Genomic DNA, 17,136 nt, shown 5'->3' with positions numbered 1-17,136 from the left:
CTATGGTATGGGTATACTAAAACTTGAGTATTACTTTAGTAGTCAAATTGCCCCTGTTTGCCAGTGGGAGCCCCTCCAAGCTGAGTTCAGTGTCCCTTTGGCATATCTCTTATCATTCTTTGAGTCCTTGCTTTCTAGCACAGTAAAATAATAAAAACAGGTTATCCTGTACCTTCCTTGCCACAGCCCTGTTTCCATTGGAGCATGGTATTTATAAACTAGGATCTGTGTGCTAGTTGTCCATCTTAGATAAATTAAGGGACAGAGAGTTAATGAATATTTAATAAACTGTGTGATGCGTTGAGAGGCAGATTACACTGTATTTTAGAGTTTGAGTTCTGCTGTACTGACTCCCTTAGACCTGCATTTAAATCCTGACTGCCACATATTTAGTCAAGGACTTTGGGCTAGTTATTTAACCCCCTCCAAGCCTCGGTTTCTATAAAACAGAAATAAAGGTGCCTACCTTTTAAGGTTACTACAAAGATTAAAAATGATGATAAAGGTAAGACGTCTGGCAGTGCCTACCACATAGTAATCACTCTGACCCTATTAATAATAGCTTTTATACAAGCAAGGCACTATTCTGATTTCTTCTTTTCTCCTGAGGGAGGAAAAGATTAATTTCATTGCTCCTAACTGGAAGCCCAACGTATTCAAAACAACAGACTATGCCGAGGAATGGTTTCTGGTTTGTTACTTCTCCAAGACCAGGAGGCTATACTTTGTGTCTACAGACTATTGGGAAAAAAGTACTCTTTACAGGACTTAATATTGGTTTGTTGACTCATCCTTAATGCTTTATGATTCAAGTTTTAAATGCTACATTGTTTATAAGGAGAGATGAATCTTTCCATTTCATTATTTTTAGGAGCTTTATTGGCAGTAGAACATGTGAAAGACAGCGTCAGCATTTCTGTTGAAGAAGGGAAAGAGAATATTCTTCGTGTATCTGAGTAAGTGCTTTTATATCTTTGTTTTCAGTACTGAACTGCATTTTTTAAATATTCAGAATTAAATGTTGTATGCTTGTTTTACTTGCTAATTGGTAGATTGTCTCCAGAAAGAAGTGTACTCTTCTTCCTCATTCTAAAAGAACTATATCCAGAGACTTGAATTTGTCAACAAGCTATCTGCCCACACATATTTTATAATCTGTCTAAAAAAAGCTAGAAATGTAGAGAAGGATTTGTGTATGTGGGGTTTTAATTCCATTATAGTTCATTCTGGTGGAAAATTGGAAGTCTTTAAAATCAGTAGTAATAGAAAATAAATTTGGTAAATCCACAGCATGGAATAGTAGGCATTTATGAAAAAGAGGCTTATGAAGAATTTCTAATGATGGATATGCTCATAATCTAATGTTAATAAAAAAGCAAGATGTAAATGTAAAACTACGTATCTACATAGAAAAAATAAATACTTTTAATAATATATATTTCTGGGTTTTGGAATTGTGGATTTTTTTTCTTTGTTTTCAAAATTTTCTGTGATGAACATACACTGTATGTTCTTGATTAAAATGAGTTATTTGTGTCCCACGATATATGGAAGATTGAGCCCTTGAACTTGTCTCTTTCTTTTGGAACCCACTGAAAAGAATGAAAAAGAACTGGAAGGCACTTGTTTAATGAAGCTAAGGAATAAACACAACCTGGTTTCAGATTCTTCTAAGAATACTTTGCCAGATAGTAGAATCTGGACCAAATTGAAAGGGTTTCAAGGGTATTCTCAAGCAGGATGCAGATTCTGAAATGTGTGTAAACGGTCTATAATAAACTGATGGCCTTGGGAAGACACTCACTCACACAGACATAGCCGTCCACTCCCCATGTCCTCCTTCCTCCCATTGTAGTTGTGCTATGATTTTGATTAGATCACCATTCAGTGTTTACACTGAGTACCCTGTAAGTTGTATTCACTACAGAGCCTCACGTTAGGATTGCCTATCATGCAGCTTTTACTTTTCCGCGGAATAATTGTTGTTTGTTCTCCTTCTGAAACCTTTCTGATTGCTACCTTTTCTATGTGACTTCAGGAAGTCTGTAGGAATCTTCCTCTGAGATTCAGTATTCAGAAATTTCTCGATAATATGCTTTAGTCTGAGTCTTTTTTTCATCTGTTTTGCTGGGTGCTTGGTTGCTCTTTTTAAAGTGGAAACTTAGAAATTCTTCTCTTTTTGGAACTTCAGAATTTTCTTGTTTGATAACTTTCCATTTGCTGTTTTTTATGTGGATGCTGGGGTTAGGCCTCTTATTTTCTTCAAATATCACCTTATTTAGTTATGTTTCCTTCATTTTTCTTCACTTTCTGGAGAGTTCTTCAACTTTATCATCCCATTTTTTTAGATTAGGTTTTTATTTCTGCTGTTATATTTTTAGTATCTGAGAGTTCTGTTACTTATTTTCTGGTTATAGTATCCTGTTCTTATTTTATGATGGCAGTATGGTTTTTTCGTTACTCGGAAGAAATTTATTTATTCACTTATTTTTAAAGTTTTTATTTCCTTGATGTGTCCAGGTTATGCCTGTGTGTTTATTTTGGTTGCTACCTTTCAAGTTTAAGGCTTTCTTCAAATATTTGGTAACTCCTGATGGATTTCCTAGATTTTGACGGGGAGATAAAAGCCGTTTACAAGTTCTGAACTCCAGGGTGGCCTTGTCACTGCTGAGCGTTACTCTGGGATGATCTGACTGAGCTGTCCGTTTTAAGGAGCTTCTGATGATAGTGTCCTTCATTCTTTTCCTCTTGAGTGGGTCAGATTATCTACCCAGAGTAGACTTTCAGTCTCCTGTTTGGAAGGTGAGGAAGGGCAGGTGCCAGAATATTTAGGGAGCTGAGGGTAAGAGGAAGGCTGAGGATCTCAGCATCCAGTGTACATAGTCTTTTATTCTCCCTGTTACCTGAATAGCCAGACTTCAGCTATGCCAGATTTCCCCCAGGTGAGAGACCCCTCTGTTTTGGTTTTTAGAGAATAAGGCTCTGTTTTTTTCAGGATTGGGTTAGAGGAGTGGCCAGCTGTGCAGAATAGGGTTGGAGATATCTGTGTTTCTGGCTGATTTTTAAATAGGCTTTCACCAGTCCTCCTTATTTGAGCCCCAGTTCACTCATTTTCAAGGATACCTGGCTCCATTGATTTGTAAGTCTTTCGAGGATTCAAAAAGTTTAAATTGGGTTGGTTTTCAGCTCTGTCCACTATCCATTTAAGAATCAGTTTTTTCAGACCTGTTAACTCCATCTGCTTTCCAGCCTTTGAAATTTTATTGCTATTGTCTCTTCTCCTAAGTCTCTTTTTGCTTATGGGTCTGTGTCTTTTTTAAATTAAAGTTTTACACAAGTTTTACCTGGAAGTTGATAAAACTTGCTTCATTATGACAGTATATCTTTGGCTTCATTGCCTTGATTTACTTTAAATCATTTGATTCTCAATATCCCAATTATATTTTCATATTTTTATCACTGAATAGATGTGTAGAAACTAAATTAGAAGAATAGAACATGGTATAGATAGTCTGCTCTGCAGTGAGCTATTGGATTTAGCTGAACTTTTCAAAACAAGTTGGAATTTGATAGAAACAGAGTAAAGAACAAATTAGATCTATTTTTTTCACTATAGTAGAAAATACATGATATATATTTATATCTTACTGCATTATAAAATTTTTATTTTTATATTTATTCATAAGTCTCATGACTCTGACTGATTTGCTAGTGCCACAGTACTGTTTTATCTCATGCTTATATTCTAGAAATGTAGTATTCACGGACATAAATTCCATACTCCGCTACTTGGCTAGAATTGCAACTACAGCTGGGCTGTATGGTTCTAACCTGTTGGAACATACGGAGGTAAGGAATGAACAACGCATTGGGTGTATTTTGTTTTGTTTTGATTTAGGCTTCTGCTCTTTTGAGAATTTCTTCATTTCATTGTTGACTTACAGACTATTATTCTATTTAAGGATATTAACAGAATGTTAGTTATAGAACAAATTAAGGAATTTGCATCTGTTTTTATTTTCAGGAAAAGACTCTTAGCTCCTAAATTTGAACTTTTAAACCCATACCAGCTGTCCTACTGAGTCATTTCGTGCTGTCTTCCTCTGCCTAGATTCCTAGAATTTCATAGGTGGATAGGACCGTGTCCGTCATTTTATGCAGCTTCTTTACAGATGAGGCAGCAGGCCTAGAAAAGTTACAAGGTTTGTCTAGGGTCACACGCATAGTTTGGATCCCATTTTCCTTTCTAAGTATATACCTTATTTAATTATAGCAATAGTAGATTAACTTTCAATACAGCACTTTAGATGCTTTCCTCCCTCTTTGTATTCAGTTCTAACTTCCCTAAATCTTATAAAATTCAAAATACCTTGAATAGTTGCCAAGCATTTACTTTTAAATTCTGCAAGTGGATGAATCTATTTAGCTCCATGCTGTCTGTGTGGTTTGATCAGGTTTGTTGTTCCTTCCTGCAGCCAGCACTCCTATCTTTATTTCTCTTTTTCTTCCCTCAAGTGCCTTTCCACACCACTGCAAAAAAAAAAAAAAAAGAAAGAAAAAAAGAAAGCATAGAAAAATAACAAAATGCGTTTAAGTGCCAGTTTAGATCCCAGGCAATCACAGTCAAGTCTACATAATGGTAAATTCTGTAATCGAGATAAGATAGGCATGGTTCTAACCCTGAGATCATTTGTTTGCTAGTTCGTTTAAATCTAAACCTTGGGATGCATTTCTTTTCACAGATTGATCACTGGTTGGAGTTCAGTGCTACAAAATTGTCTTCATGTAATTTGTTTACTTCTGCAATCAATGAGCTTAATCATTGTCTATCTCTGAGAACGTACTTAGTTGGAAACTCCCTGAGCTTAGCAGATTTATGTGTTTGGGCCACCCTAAAAGGTATCAGTAATTTTTCTTGAAGAATGTTCTGTTTTAATTATTTGATATTTTGCTGAATAAGAAGTATGTGTATTTCTCCATAGATGAACATCTCTCTCTCTACCCAATAGCAGTCACTTAGGACTTTCTTACAAAGGAATGACCTCCTTGTTCCTGGAGGTTAACCCTGTCTTACTACCACAGCTCCTGTCTTGCCTTTGGAGCTGGCCTTGTTCCTCATCCTGTTTATGTCGGCCGCTCTCCTATCTCAGCCGTTACTTTACGGCAGTTCCTGTTGTCTCTGATTGCTCAGTAGTGTGTGAGAGGGGTGGGGTGGGGTCACCTGGAGTTGTTCCTCTGGGAAGTCACTTTTTCCATCTTCTATGACTAGTTTGGAACAGGTAAGAATATGGGATTGATGCATGATACAAAGAGGACTTGAATTCTGTTAGCTTATTTTCTTAAAAAAAAAAAAAAACCTGAAACAAATGTACCAAATGTTTTATCATTCTTTAAACCTGGATTATGTGGGGTTTTTTTAATAGCCTCTATACTTTTTCTGTGACTTAACCTTTTCTCCAAATTAAGTTGTTATAACCAACACAAAATGAAGGCCTTTCCTAGTTAGAACTTTTCATCTATCAGTTTATGATATTTTTGCCTATTGTGATTTTTGACTTAATGTTCATGAAAGGAAGGCAGTATCTTACAGAGGTAGCTTTGTGATGTTAAAGAGTTAAATAAACTTTCCTTCAGCACCACTTTTGATATTACATCTGAAGAGAGGACTTACTTCTTGATTTTTATTTTGTTCTCTAGTTGATCTACTTAAAGCTTTTCCTTAATTGTGACGTGCAGGATTGGCCTCATAGTGGGTCTGTGGCAGTGGTGAGGGCAAGATTTGGTATTCACTTCAGTGAATTGATACGAAAAAATATTTTAATTAATTTTTGTGAATTCTGTAAAATATGTTAAAAGTATTAGAAATCACTTCCATGTACACCTAGATTTTAAAATGTCAAGAAAGCAGAGCTTTAAGCCATCTCGTTTACTGAGATTAACCAAGACTGGAACTTTGCTTTTGAAATTTCAGATTTATTGAATGGTTTTAAAATTATGTTTGCTAATAGGAAATACTGCATGGCAGGACCAGTTGGAACAGAACAAAGCTCCAGTTCATGTAAAACGTTGGTTTGGCTTTCTTGAAGCCCAGCAGGCCTTCCAGTCAGTAGGTACCAAGTGGAATGTTTCAACAACCAAAGCTAAAGCGGTAAGGCTTTTAAAATTATTTTTAATGCTGATATCTTGTCTGTCTGAGATCCTAGGTCTAAAAAGAAGATGATTCTTGTTCACAGGTTTGTTTGTTTGTTTGTTTTCTTCACGAATAAAGAGTGATCTTTTTGGAAGGATCTGCCACTATTTAGTCTCGGTTTGTCTTTAGCTGCTTGCCTGTCCTAAGCCTTAATTTTTGTAATTATACTGCGGAAGGGTGATGACCACCCAGTGTGAGGCTACACTCTCGTTATTTTGTAGCTGTGCCGTCTTTTCTTCCTCTCAGGTCCTCTGTTCTCTGGTTTTGAACTGTTGTGACCTTCGAGTCCTGGGCTTCTGTAGAGCCTTTTCGTGGATTCTGTAGGAAGAAATGACGTGGAGTATAGTAGGAGAGGTCCTCTTCCCAGCTAGTCATTCTGCTTTGATCTGTTTTACGTATTAGGCTTGTGTAGTAAAGTTAGGATTTAAAGGTGTTCCACTTAGCCATATAGCTATTTTTGTTGTTGTTCTGCTTTTTAGGCACCTGAGAAAAAGCAAGACATTGGGAGATTTGTTGAGCTTCCCGGCGCTGAGATGGGAAAGGTTATCGTCAGATTTCCTCCAGAGGCTAGTGGGTAAGAAAATTACTTATAATTGGATTCATTTAGTGGAAAAGCTTTAAGATAGTTATCAAATACTTTTAATATTAATATGTTAAGAATATAGAAGAAAATAAGTAAGATTTTAATTGTGGGAGTTAAAATTCTAAACATCTTAATAGTCTTTTAAATTGTTGATGGTTAATTATCATGTATAAAATTTGTAGCTTGAGCTTATTATAGCAAGACAATATTTTAATTTTACCCCAGGCAGAATTTTGATTATAAATAGGAAAGTATCTATTGATGGAAAGGCTTAAGTTTTTATTTAGATTTTGAGATTCAGGAGCTTTCATTTAATAAGGATTTGTATTTGTACCCTTAGCAGTCCTTTCAATTAGCAGTAGAGGTTTGTTAGACTTATTTTAAGTTACTTCTTTTCCCCAAATAAAGGAAGAGGAGTCCTGAAAAAGCTTGCTTTCTGTTTTCTTTTTTAATTGCAGTACCATCAGTTACAACGTGTCAACTTCTGGTGCCCAGCACAACCTCCCAGTCATCCATATACATGTGTTTGTTTGCATGGCTTTTTTCATTAAAGGTTATTACAAGATATTCTGAAAACCTTTCAGTTCTTTCCATTATTAGCAGGTTTCAAAACGCTTTTCAGTCTGGCACCCATAGAAAGTAATAACGTGACTAGCTCACTAGGGGAAAGGACTGTTCTGGCTGGAGCCACCAGCAGGGGTCTGCGCAGACCTTGCCTAGCATTCCCCAGGGTGAGGGCAGTCCCCACTTTTGCACATGTGTCAGCCTCTTTGAGTCATGCTGGACAATGTCGTGGAGCCCTCCCAATGATTTTAACATAACAAAATGCTTCTTCTTAAGGCAGGTAGCCTCAGGAACTTAGCTATTAGGAAAGTATTGTCATATTTTATAAAGGAGATGATTGGGTTTTTCCAAGTTTTGTTTAATTTCAGATTTTGTATTCTTACCCATCTGTGATAAATGGAGTGTGTAGACAATAGGAAGTGGCAGATGAGGAAACAGTTTTATTTTAGCTGTTCTTAATGTAGTTCTTTACAGACTATTTCGTAAGTACCATTAACAACAAAACCAGTTTTAGAATTCCACATTTTCTCTCTGCTTTCCTAAGTTTGCTCATTTAGATGGGGAAATAAAGGATAGGTAGAAGGAAATGAAAGAAATAATGGTTCTGGAAAAATCACAGACTAAATCATTAAAGGACTGATTGATAGTTGACTGAGTAGAGTCAGTCATAAATAGTATTCATTTCACATTGTTTAATTCCCTCAGCCATTCTGAGTTCCTACCACCCAATATTCTGCTCTTGTGTTCTTGATGTGAGATGTCATGGTTGTCCCATTGGGTAGTGACTTTAATGGTTTCATAAAAGCCAGTTTTTTAGCCATGGCTGTTTATAGTGATGCCATTTGAACATGTGTCCCTTTTGAATCTTTTTATATTTTCTGTCACTGTCACTTCTTGAAATAGTGAGCTCCTCATATTTATTATTTACCGTATGAGATATGTTTATCTGTTCTGAATAATGTCAGTTTCAGAGACCGTGTTCTTGGCTGAATACAGTCTTGGGACTTGGATATATAAATCAGCGTTCAGGTTTTTAAAAACATTCGTAATTTTGATTATATCTCCTTATACTACAAAAGAAGTCTTTAATTATTTTTTTCACCTTCTTTTCTGTATTTCACAGAAGGTCAGAGGGCTTGACTTCTGCCTTTCATTCGTGTTCTTAGCTAATGCATATATAGCACCTGCCATGTGCAGACACTGCCACCCACTTTACATATAGTAACTTGTTTAATCCTAACAGCCCTGTGAGGAAGGCACTGTTACTATCTCCAGTTTTAGAAATGGTTTCAGAAACTGATTCATACAGTGGTATAGCAACTTGCCAAACCCAAACCTACGCTGTCTGGCTCTAGAGTCCATACAACTAAAAATTATATTCCTGTGTCTGGTATGTGTGGGAAAAGCCCAATTTAGCATCAGTACTAACTAACACAGTATGAATCTTATTTTCTTTAGCTGTCCTGATATAGGTGGTTTCTTGAGCCCATTATTTTTGTTATCTTGTGGATATTTTATAGTCCTTTTAGCTTTTTTGAGGTTTAGAACTGCATACACTATTTCAGATTCAGAGATAATATCTTCAAGTATAATATAATGGTTTGATTTATTTCATCACCCCTCTTAAAGTAACTCCTGTATGTGAAGCACATTAGCTGTCAATTTTTAGGTAGTCAGTGATTGTTAGTCTTCTCTTCTTAACAATGGATATAGCATGTTATTGGGTGTAACACTTCCAGTGAAAACTGCAGAGTATTTCTCTTTCATTTTCAGAACTCACAGTCCTTTAGTTTAAATGAACTTTTAATTTTAGAATAGTTTTAAATGTATGAGACTATTGCAGAAATAGAAAAAAAAAAAAATTCCCACGTACCTGCACCCAGTTTTCCCTAATGTTAACATCTTACATTACTGTGGTACCTTTGTGACAGTTAATGAACCAGTGTTGGTGTATAATGATTACCTAAACTCTATACTTTTTTGGATTTCATTAGTTTTTTTCCTAATGTCCTTTTTCTCTTTTAGGATCTCGTCTGGGATGCCACTTATGGTGCTTTATTTTATGCAGAAAGTTTTGAATAACCCTAAATGCATTGCGTAGTATTTGCCTGCATTCACCTGTGCATATAAACCCTTTAAAATTGAATCATTGGTCTAGAAAACTGTGTGAATATTTTAAAAAGTGGAATGATTTTAAAAATGATATAAAGACATACAAAAGGTTGTACTGTTCCCTCCCCTATTGATGTCAACTGAGAACAGAGGTTTGCGTGAAACTAGATGCCTCTCTGTAGAACAGTGCGACTGTGGCCACCGTTACCAGTGAAGTGTATCTTCGACAAAATACTGCTTTGTATCCACTTCATTGATAGAGGAGGATGTTGTGTAATATTTTTAACAGTGCCTCTAGTTTTATTCCATATAATTGTCAGCTGCCCATAGAACAGAATAGTATTTTATAGATTGTGATCTGCGGAATGTTGGCACTGGATGAGGCCTTCAGGATCATTTAGTTAAAATCTTTTTTATTTTGGATTCTGAGAAAACTGAAGCCTAGAGAAGTCAAGTGGCTTTCCTGTGGCTTCCTAATTCTCATATGCTCTTTTATTTAATTATCACAGTGACAGTAGCATTCTCAGGGTTGCTTCTGTCTGGTGTGCAGTAGGCGGGTGCCCAGTTCTTGTAGCATCTGCTCTTATTAAGGTAGGCTACCTGTAGCATTGCAGACAGTTTTGAAACTGGGTTCTAAATGACCTTTCATTCCTCAGTGAAAAAAGGAAAATGGAGATTTGCCTTAAGGTTGTAAATAACTTGTTCCTTTGTGAGATTTTACATATGAAATTGATTCTTACCATCATTTTATAAATGTTATAGTCTTCTTTTCCTTCCCCAGGGTCAGATTTTCTGTCACAGTACTTCTTGTTAGCAAATAAAATATGACTGGAATACCAACTAAAAGGATTTTTGTTTAGTTCTCATCTCCTCAAAAAGGTTAAGTTTAAGTATTTAGTTAAAAGCATGTTAATGAGTTTCTTTGTAAAATGTTTTTGTTTTAGTTACTTACACATTGGGCATGCAAAAGCTGCTCTTCTGAACCAGCACTACCAGGTTAACTTTAAAGGGAAACTGATCATGAGATTTGATGACACAAATCCTGAAAAAGAAAAGGAAGATTTTGAGAAGGTAATTAAAGGTGTAGTGATGACCCTTTGTCAGTAAAGTTAATAAAATTAGACGGTGACCTGATACCTTCATGGTATGAAAATAAACTTAAGTTTACTCTCATAGCTGCTTCTTTCCCTCACCTGTGTATTCTTTTCTGAGACCTAAGCCAAGAAATTTTGAGTTCCCATACCAAAAATCTTCAGTTTATTTTTTTTCCTCCTCAATTGTTGTAGAATTTACCTAAATGATGCATTTTCCTGTAAGTATCAATTTCTTAAATAATTGGTCACTAGAGGCAGGTTTCCTTTTTGTTATGTAATTTTATGAATGATGCAAACACTAAGTAGGTATTAGAAAATGTGAAGGTTTCCTAGCCTCTTATGTCATCTATTTAGAAGCACTGCAATGTATTCAAAGAGAGGGCAAATAATTGTCAGCACGACCGATAGTAATCCGCTTTTCCAGAATAATTGGAAAGCATCATGAGATCAGCTTTTTCAGCTGAAAATTTAGAGGCTAGTATAATGAATGTCTCTCTTTCACTCTCTCTTTATTTTTTTTTTTCCTGATCTAATATGATACAACTTCCACAACCATTTTCAGGCTATATAAGACTGATGGTGTGTTATTACATTTGCCTAAATGCAGTATCAAGGATTGAAAATTCACCAGAAAATCCAAAAGATGAACTGATGGTCATTTTAAATTCTTATTGCAGGTTATCTTGGAAGATGTTGCCATGTTGCATATCAAACCAGATCAGTTTACTTACACCTCAGATCATTTTGAAACCATAATGAAGTATGCTGAGAAGCTCATTCAGGAAGGGAAGGCTTATGTGGATGATACTCCTGCTGAGCAGATGAAGGCGGAACGTGAGCAGAGGATAGAGTCCAAACACAGGGAAAACTGTAAGGCACAGTTAGTGGTTTATATTTTAATTGACATTTTTCTTGTGTTTAGTAGAAAATGGTTTCTGTGAAAGATGCTGGTTTGAAACATTTGGGGATGTGTTTCCTGTTAATTCATCTCTTAGAAATCTTTTCTCTGTCATCTTTACGTTGTTACTGCTTTGTTGGCATCACACCTGCCTGTGAAGTGTGCATGCCCTCAGCATCTCTCCTGTTACCTGCAGTCTTTTGATTGCATTCAAGCCATTGAATGATTCCTTCTGTGACATTTTGTAGTTCTCTCAATTTAAATACTTCACTTTTCTGTTAGAATGGTTGATGATAATGTTACCCATACCCAAATCTTCCTGTCAGCATGTGGGTAAATGTAAATAGAACACATAAGCTTGGTGCTACCCTGTGTCTGAAATATCACTTGAAAAAACACATAATCTTTCTTATTCGTTACTTGTCCCTGAGCTTCTGGATCTGGCTATTTTTATTCTGTAATTATGTTGCCAGAACTTCTAAGCTACTATATCTAAATTTTGAATGTCACATTTGGGAAGTATAGTAAATTCACATCGTTATGGAAGTCTGCTTTTTTGTTTTGTTTTATTTTTTTAAGTTTCTCTACATTTTCAAAGGTAGTTAACACTGGACTTTTAGACCTAACTTGATTCTTTGAGAGCAGGTAAAGTGTCCTTCATATCTTTAGTAGTTTCCACAGAGAATCATTTTTTAGCAGTTCTTTCTTACTCATATGGGGCAGGTACCTTCCTGACATAGGTAGGACCATAGTCAATGAGGATACAGAAGTTTTTTTCCTGGGATAAGCTTGTATCACTGTCTGTTTTCTATCATCTCTCATTTTTTCAGATTTAAGGGTATCCTACTTTCCACTGGAAAGACTGAAGGTGCTTTTGGGGAGCTCATGGGCTTAGGCTCTGAGCGTGAGCTGTGTTCTTTAGACGGGAATGGGCTGCAGCACTAACACCTGGGCTGGGCCAAAGAGGTCTGTCCCCTGGGCATGAGGTGGCAAAGGAACAGAATGCTTCTGCTTCAAACACACTTAAATTTGATCCAGGTGGTGGGGGTGAGAATGGGAGCTGGGGGAGAAGCTGGCCAGTTTTGCCGTAGTGGGAAAATGTACCCTTCATCAATACTACATCAGTGAGAAGTGTTGACTTCTGAAATATTCGTATAGAGTACATTTCCTAAGTGTTTTGTGGGACAACTTCATTTTTTTAAAAAAATGCCATGTACTCTGGGTATCAGATATTGGAACTATTACAGTATTTTTAAACAAGTGAAGTGTATTTGTAATATAAAATCAGATCTTGAAAATTTGTATCAGATTATAAGGCTTAAAATAATTTGAATGCAGCCAGATTAGTAGTACATTAAGATAAACTATAGTATAACCATCATTTTGTAGCTATTGAGAAGAATCTACAAATGTGGGAAGAAATGAAAAAGGGAAGCCAGTTGGGTCAGTCCTGTTGTTTGCGAGCAAAAATTGACATGAGTAGTAACAATGGGTGCATGAGGGACCCCACGCTTTATCGCTGCAAAATTCAGCCACACCCAAAAACTGGAAATAAATACAAGTAAGTGCATCTCTTTCATTATGCTGGGCGGCTTACTGTGCTTTTGCTTTGATGCTCTTTGTAAACGCGGAGTAGGGAGTAGATGCAGACTAGTCAGGAGACCTGGACCTCTGTTTACCTGGGGGTTAGCTGGCTGTCGGTAAACTTAAAGCTTGTAGTTTCTTGGGATGTTACCTATCAGTTAAGGTTATACTAGATTATTTCTAAGATCATTTCTGTCTGTAAAAGTCCTTGAGTCTGCTGAAAGTTGCTTTTTATGTATAGATTAGGTGTACTGTGGTGTGTATCTTTAGATGAAAATACTTCTCTTCCTGTCGTAAACTTCAATTCTGCTAGACATAGTAGATTCATAAATGTGATAGAGTTGAAAATTTAAATATAAATAACATAAGAGAGTATCCTGTGTTTTTTCTAGTTTCAAATAGTTTTCCATGTGGGTTTTCATTCAGGTTAACAGGTTTTTTTCTTTAAATACCCCCCTACCATGCCATTAATTCATAAAGTAACCACAGAGTATATTTTCATATACTTTGAAGGAGCCTACTACACACAAGTGCTGAATTACAACTTCTGAAGAGACTGGTGGTTGCAAATTACTTAGGGAGCTAATGTGACTTTTCTGTAAGCTTGAGGTTGCAGACGTGTGTGTCTGTGTCTGTACGTAGAAAAACACTTCACGTGTGTGTGTGTGTATATATATCCTTCATTTTTCTCCTTTTTTCTTTTAATTTTATCTTTATTGAAGTGTAGTTGATTTACAATATTAATTTGAAGTGTATAGCAAAGTGATTCAGTTATACATATACACACACGTACATACACACATATATATGTATATATACACATAAGTATTTTCAGATTCTTTTCCATTATTTATGTCCTTCATTTTTAACAGGATAGTTGCACCCTGTTTTACTAAACAAGTATTTTGAATGTTTAGAAAAGTGAATTTGAGTACACATTTTCAGTATCAAATTGCAAAGCATAGTGCAGTAGGGTCTTAATGAAATTCTGTCTTAAAAATTAGAAGGCATAATGCAATAGTATTCTTTAAAAATTCATATGAAAACTGCATATGTGTTGTGTACATTATTTTAGACAAACTACTTAAGAGTAGTCCATTTTAAATGGAATTTTAATCTAATAATTTTGTTTCCTATTGTTTTTCAGAGATGGGAACACTCTGTTCTAGAATGCATTTATAATTACAGAAGTGTTCAACTTGGAGATTTACTTGATTGTAAAACTATTTAAGATATTGAAAAGCTAAATTCCCTCAAAATTATTGTTGCTTTCTACCATGATATACATTGGCCATTAGAGATAAGACTATAGAATTTGCTGTCCCAGTATCCATTTGTCTGTTAAATTGCAGATTTGCTTTTTTGTTTGAATATTGAATATGTAACTGATTCATTGTCTTCAAAATCTTTATAATGTTTTAATGTGCTTTGAGTATTATGAGTCAAAACACCTGTTGGTTCTTAAGAAATTCTTAACTTGTAAAGAACTATGTTTTAAATTAGTATTGCTGCTTATAATGCCTAATCTAAGATGAAAAGGGTACAATCCTTTGTTGATTTTCAAAATATTCCCTTTTTTTTCTAGTGTTTATCCTACATATGATTTTGCCTGCCCCATAGTGGACAGCATTGAAGGTGTTACACATGCCCTGAGAACAACAGAATACCATGACAGAGATGAGCAATTTTACTGGATTATTGAAGCTTTAGGCATAAGAAAACCCTATATTTGGGAGTATAGTCGGCTAAATCTCAACAACACAGTGCTTTCCAAAAGAAAGCTCACATGGTTTGTCAACGAAGGACTAGTAGATGGATGGTATGTTTGCTGTTGTCTAGAACTGAGAGGAAGCGAGGACACGGTGTAGCACTAAGTTTTAAACTGCCTTGAGGGGTTGGGTCAGGATGAGTGGGAGGGGTTGGAGTGGGTGGGCCTGTAGGGTTTCTGGTCCTTGTCCTTATCTCATCCAGTTGCTCAGGTACTGCTCCCTTTTGTTTTACTGCTGCGAATATGGAATGCCATTGTTTGGGCACAAAGATGGAGTCCATATTTGGGACTAGAAAAAGTTTGAAAATCTCTGTAGCGCATTAATAACCTATAATAGGATTTCTATGAGGAAGATGAATATAACAATTAAAATGACCTTATAGCCATGTATTCATGTAAAGGAAACCTGTTGAGATACTTCACCATGCTTCTAAGTCTAAGAATATATTTTTTACCTGAATTAACAAGAATGCGCATATTAGTTTATATTACCATCACATAATAGTGATACATACTAAGTATATTGAATGATATGTAATTTTAGACTTTTTACTGTGGAGCTGAGCTTGATAAAGGGCAGGTTTATCTTGGGCCCCATACAAAGGGTATTACTGCAAACTTACTGAATTTTGCAAATCTCTGCAGAATATTAATAACCAACATGTATATTTTACATGGCCCAAAAGGCTTATAAAGTATATATGTACATAAACGACAGGATAGCCATCACTTACCTGTGTCTCGTGGTCATATGTAGAATAGGGACCTCGAATGTTTATTAAATAGAAGCGGATAATGTTGTAACATGCAGTTTTCTGTATTTGAAGATGTCACCTTTGTGTCTTTTTTTCCAGTGTGCTTTTGCTATTTCCAGTATTGCATATATTTTACTGAGTAACATTTTATTAATAAGCAGTTTTCCTCTTTGTGAACTCGGGCTCATTGGTACTGTGATGTACCTGATTATTATAACCAGCTCTTAGTCCACATATTTAACAAACCGAATACAATATTATTTAGTAAGGTACTTTGTTCTTTCTGTACACATTAAAGAACTCTCCTTGGTACTTAAGACTTTCCCTGTTTCCCAGGGATGACCCACGATTTCCTACAGTTCGTGGTGTCCTGAGGCGAGGGATGACAGTTGAAGGACTGAAACAGTTTATTGCTGCTCAGGTGAGTTGTACTGTTTATAATAGTGGAAAATTGAGAGTGTCTTAAAACTCCTATGCTAGGGTTAGACAGAGACAACTGTGGTATTTTTACCCAGTGAGATATATGACCGTTGACTCTTAACTGTTCAGGGTAACCAGATTAGTTTGTGCATACTTAAGTTCTAAATTCCAGTGGAAACGAACTTGCAAATATTGGTTGGGTTATTTTCTAACATGCTTCAATTAAAGAAAGTATTCTAGGCCATACTTCTTGCCCTTTAAGCCATTTTATTATTGTTTTTCTAGGGTTCCTCACGTTCAGTTGTGAACATGGAATGGGACAAAATTTGGGCATTTAACAAGAAGGTACGTGTTTTGACTCTCGGTCAACTCTCTTTTCTCATGCCTAGCTCCTACGTAGTAGAGTACGTGAAGAATTCATTAGTGTGCTCATGGTAGAGAAAATTTTGTGAAGAATACTGTAATTTAGCAGATTTTCAGGAAAATGGAATGTTTTACTTTTTTGAACATATATAAATTGCGTTAAGCCTGTTAACTATACCAAACAAGTAACAATGATTAAAACAAACAAACTTGGAGTTATGGGGAATGGTAACAGTTTTTTCCTTAAATCTTTTTTGAACCCTTTGCATTTCATTTTTCTGCTTTCAAGCTGCGAGCTCTCTGTAAGAAGGTATTACTTACTGCTTTTATTTGCCTTACTTAGCAATAGCTTTTAGCATATTACATGTTATAACCTGAGATGTTATACAGCTTTGAAGCACAATCACATTTCTGTAAGAGACTTGCTTAAACAAACCCATTGAAAATGCATTATTCCTAGTTTTTAAAAAAATGTCCTCTAGTTTTCTTAGTGGCAGAGGGAAGATTTGGCTAACTCCATTCTGATGTTCCCTTGTGTCCTGAGAGGACATAGGGTTTTAAAGTTACATGTTTCATTGAATTGTATTGAAGGCTTATTAAGTATAATTCCTGTGTCTTACTGAATCTGAATCTAGCTTTTAAAAAACGGTTTCTTAAATAAAAGTCAAATGAGGAATACTGCATATTGACCTTGTTAATTATTAATTGGAAGCAGACGCTTAGACACTATAATAAGGCAAATCGTTAAAGTGCCATGTTTTGAACTATGGTTTCTGTGATTGTGTTCTGTAAGTTCTTTTTTTTT

The 17,136-nt window shown here is 35.7% G+C and overlaps 1 protein-coding gene across 1 annotated transcript in view; it reads left to right on the top strand.

Moving 5' to 3' along the window:
• The window catches only part of EPRS1 (glutamyl-prolyl-tRNA synthetase 1), a 56,107-nt gene that overhangs the window by 3,053 nt on the left and 35,918 nt on the right, over positions 1 to 17,136 (top strand). Inside the window, exons 2-12 of the mRNA XM_074351635.1 lie at positions 872 to 956; positions 3,750 to 3,849; positions 4,743 to 4,899; positions 6,009 to 6,148; positions 6,670 to 6,764; positions 10,394 to 10,520; positions 11,221 to 11,413; positions 12,831 to 13,002; positions 14,611 to 14,844; positions 15,885 to 15,969; positions 16,254 to 16,313. Of these exons, the coding sequence (XP_074207736.1) occupies positions 872 to 956; positions 3,750 to 3,849; positions 4,743 to 4,899; positions 6,009 to 6,148; positions 6,670 to 6,764; positions 10,394 to 10,520; positions 11,221 to 11,413; positions 12,831 to 13,002; positions 14,611 to 14,844; positions 15,885 to 15,969; positions 16,254 to 16,313 (1,448 nt within the window). The remainder of the gene's footprint in view (positions 1 to 871; positions 957 to 3,749; positions 3,850 to 4,742; positions 4,900 to 6,008; positions 6,149 to 6,669; positions 6,765 to 10,393; positions 10,521 to 11,220; positions 11,414 to 12,830; positions 13,003 to 14,610; positions 14,845 to 15,884; positions 15,970 to 16,253; positions 16,314 to 17,136) is intronic.

This window comes from Camelus bactrianus, chromosome 23 (assembly GCF_048773025.1).
Source record: "Camelus bactrianus isolate YW-2024 breed Bactrian camel chromosome 23, ASM4877302v1, whole genome shotgun sequence".
NCBI lineage: Eukaryota > Metazoa > Chordata > Mammalia > Artiodactyla > Camelidae > Camelus > Camelus bactrianus.
Note: the sequence above shows the minus strand (reverse complement) of the source record. Positions and strands in the feature narration are given on the sequence as shown.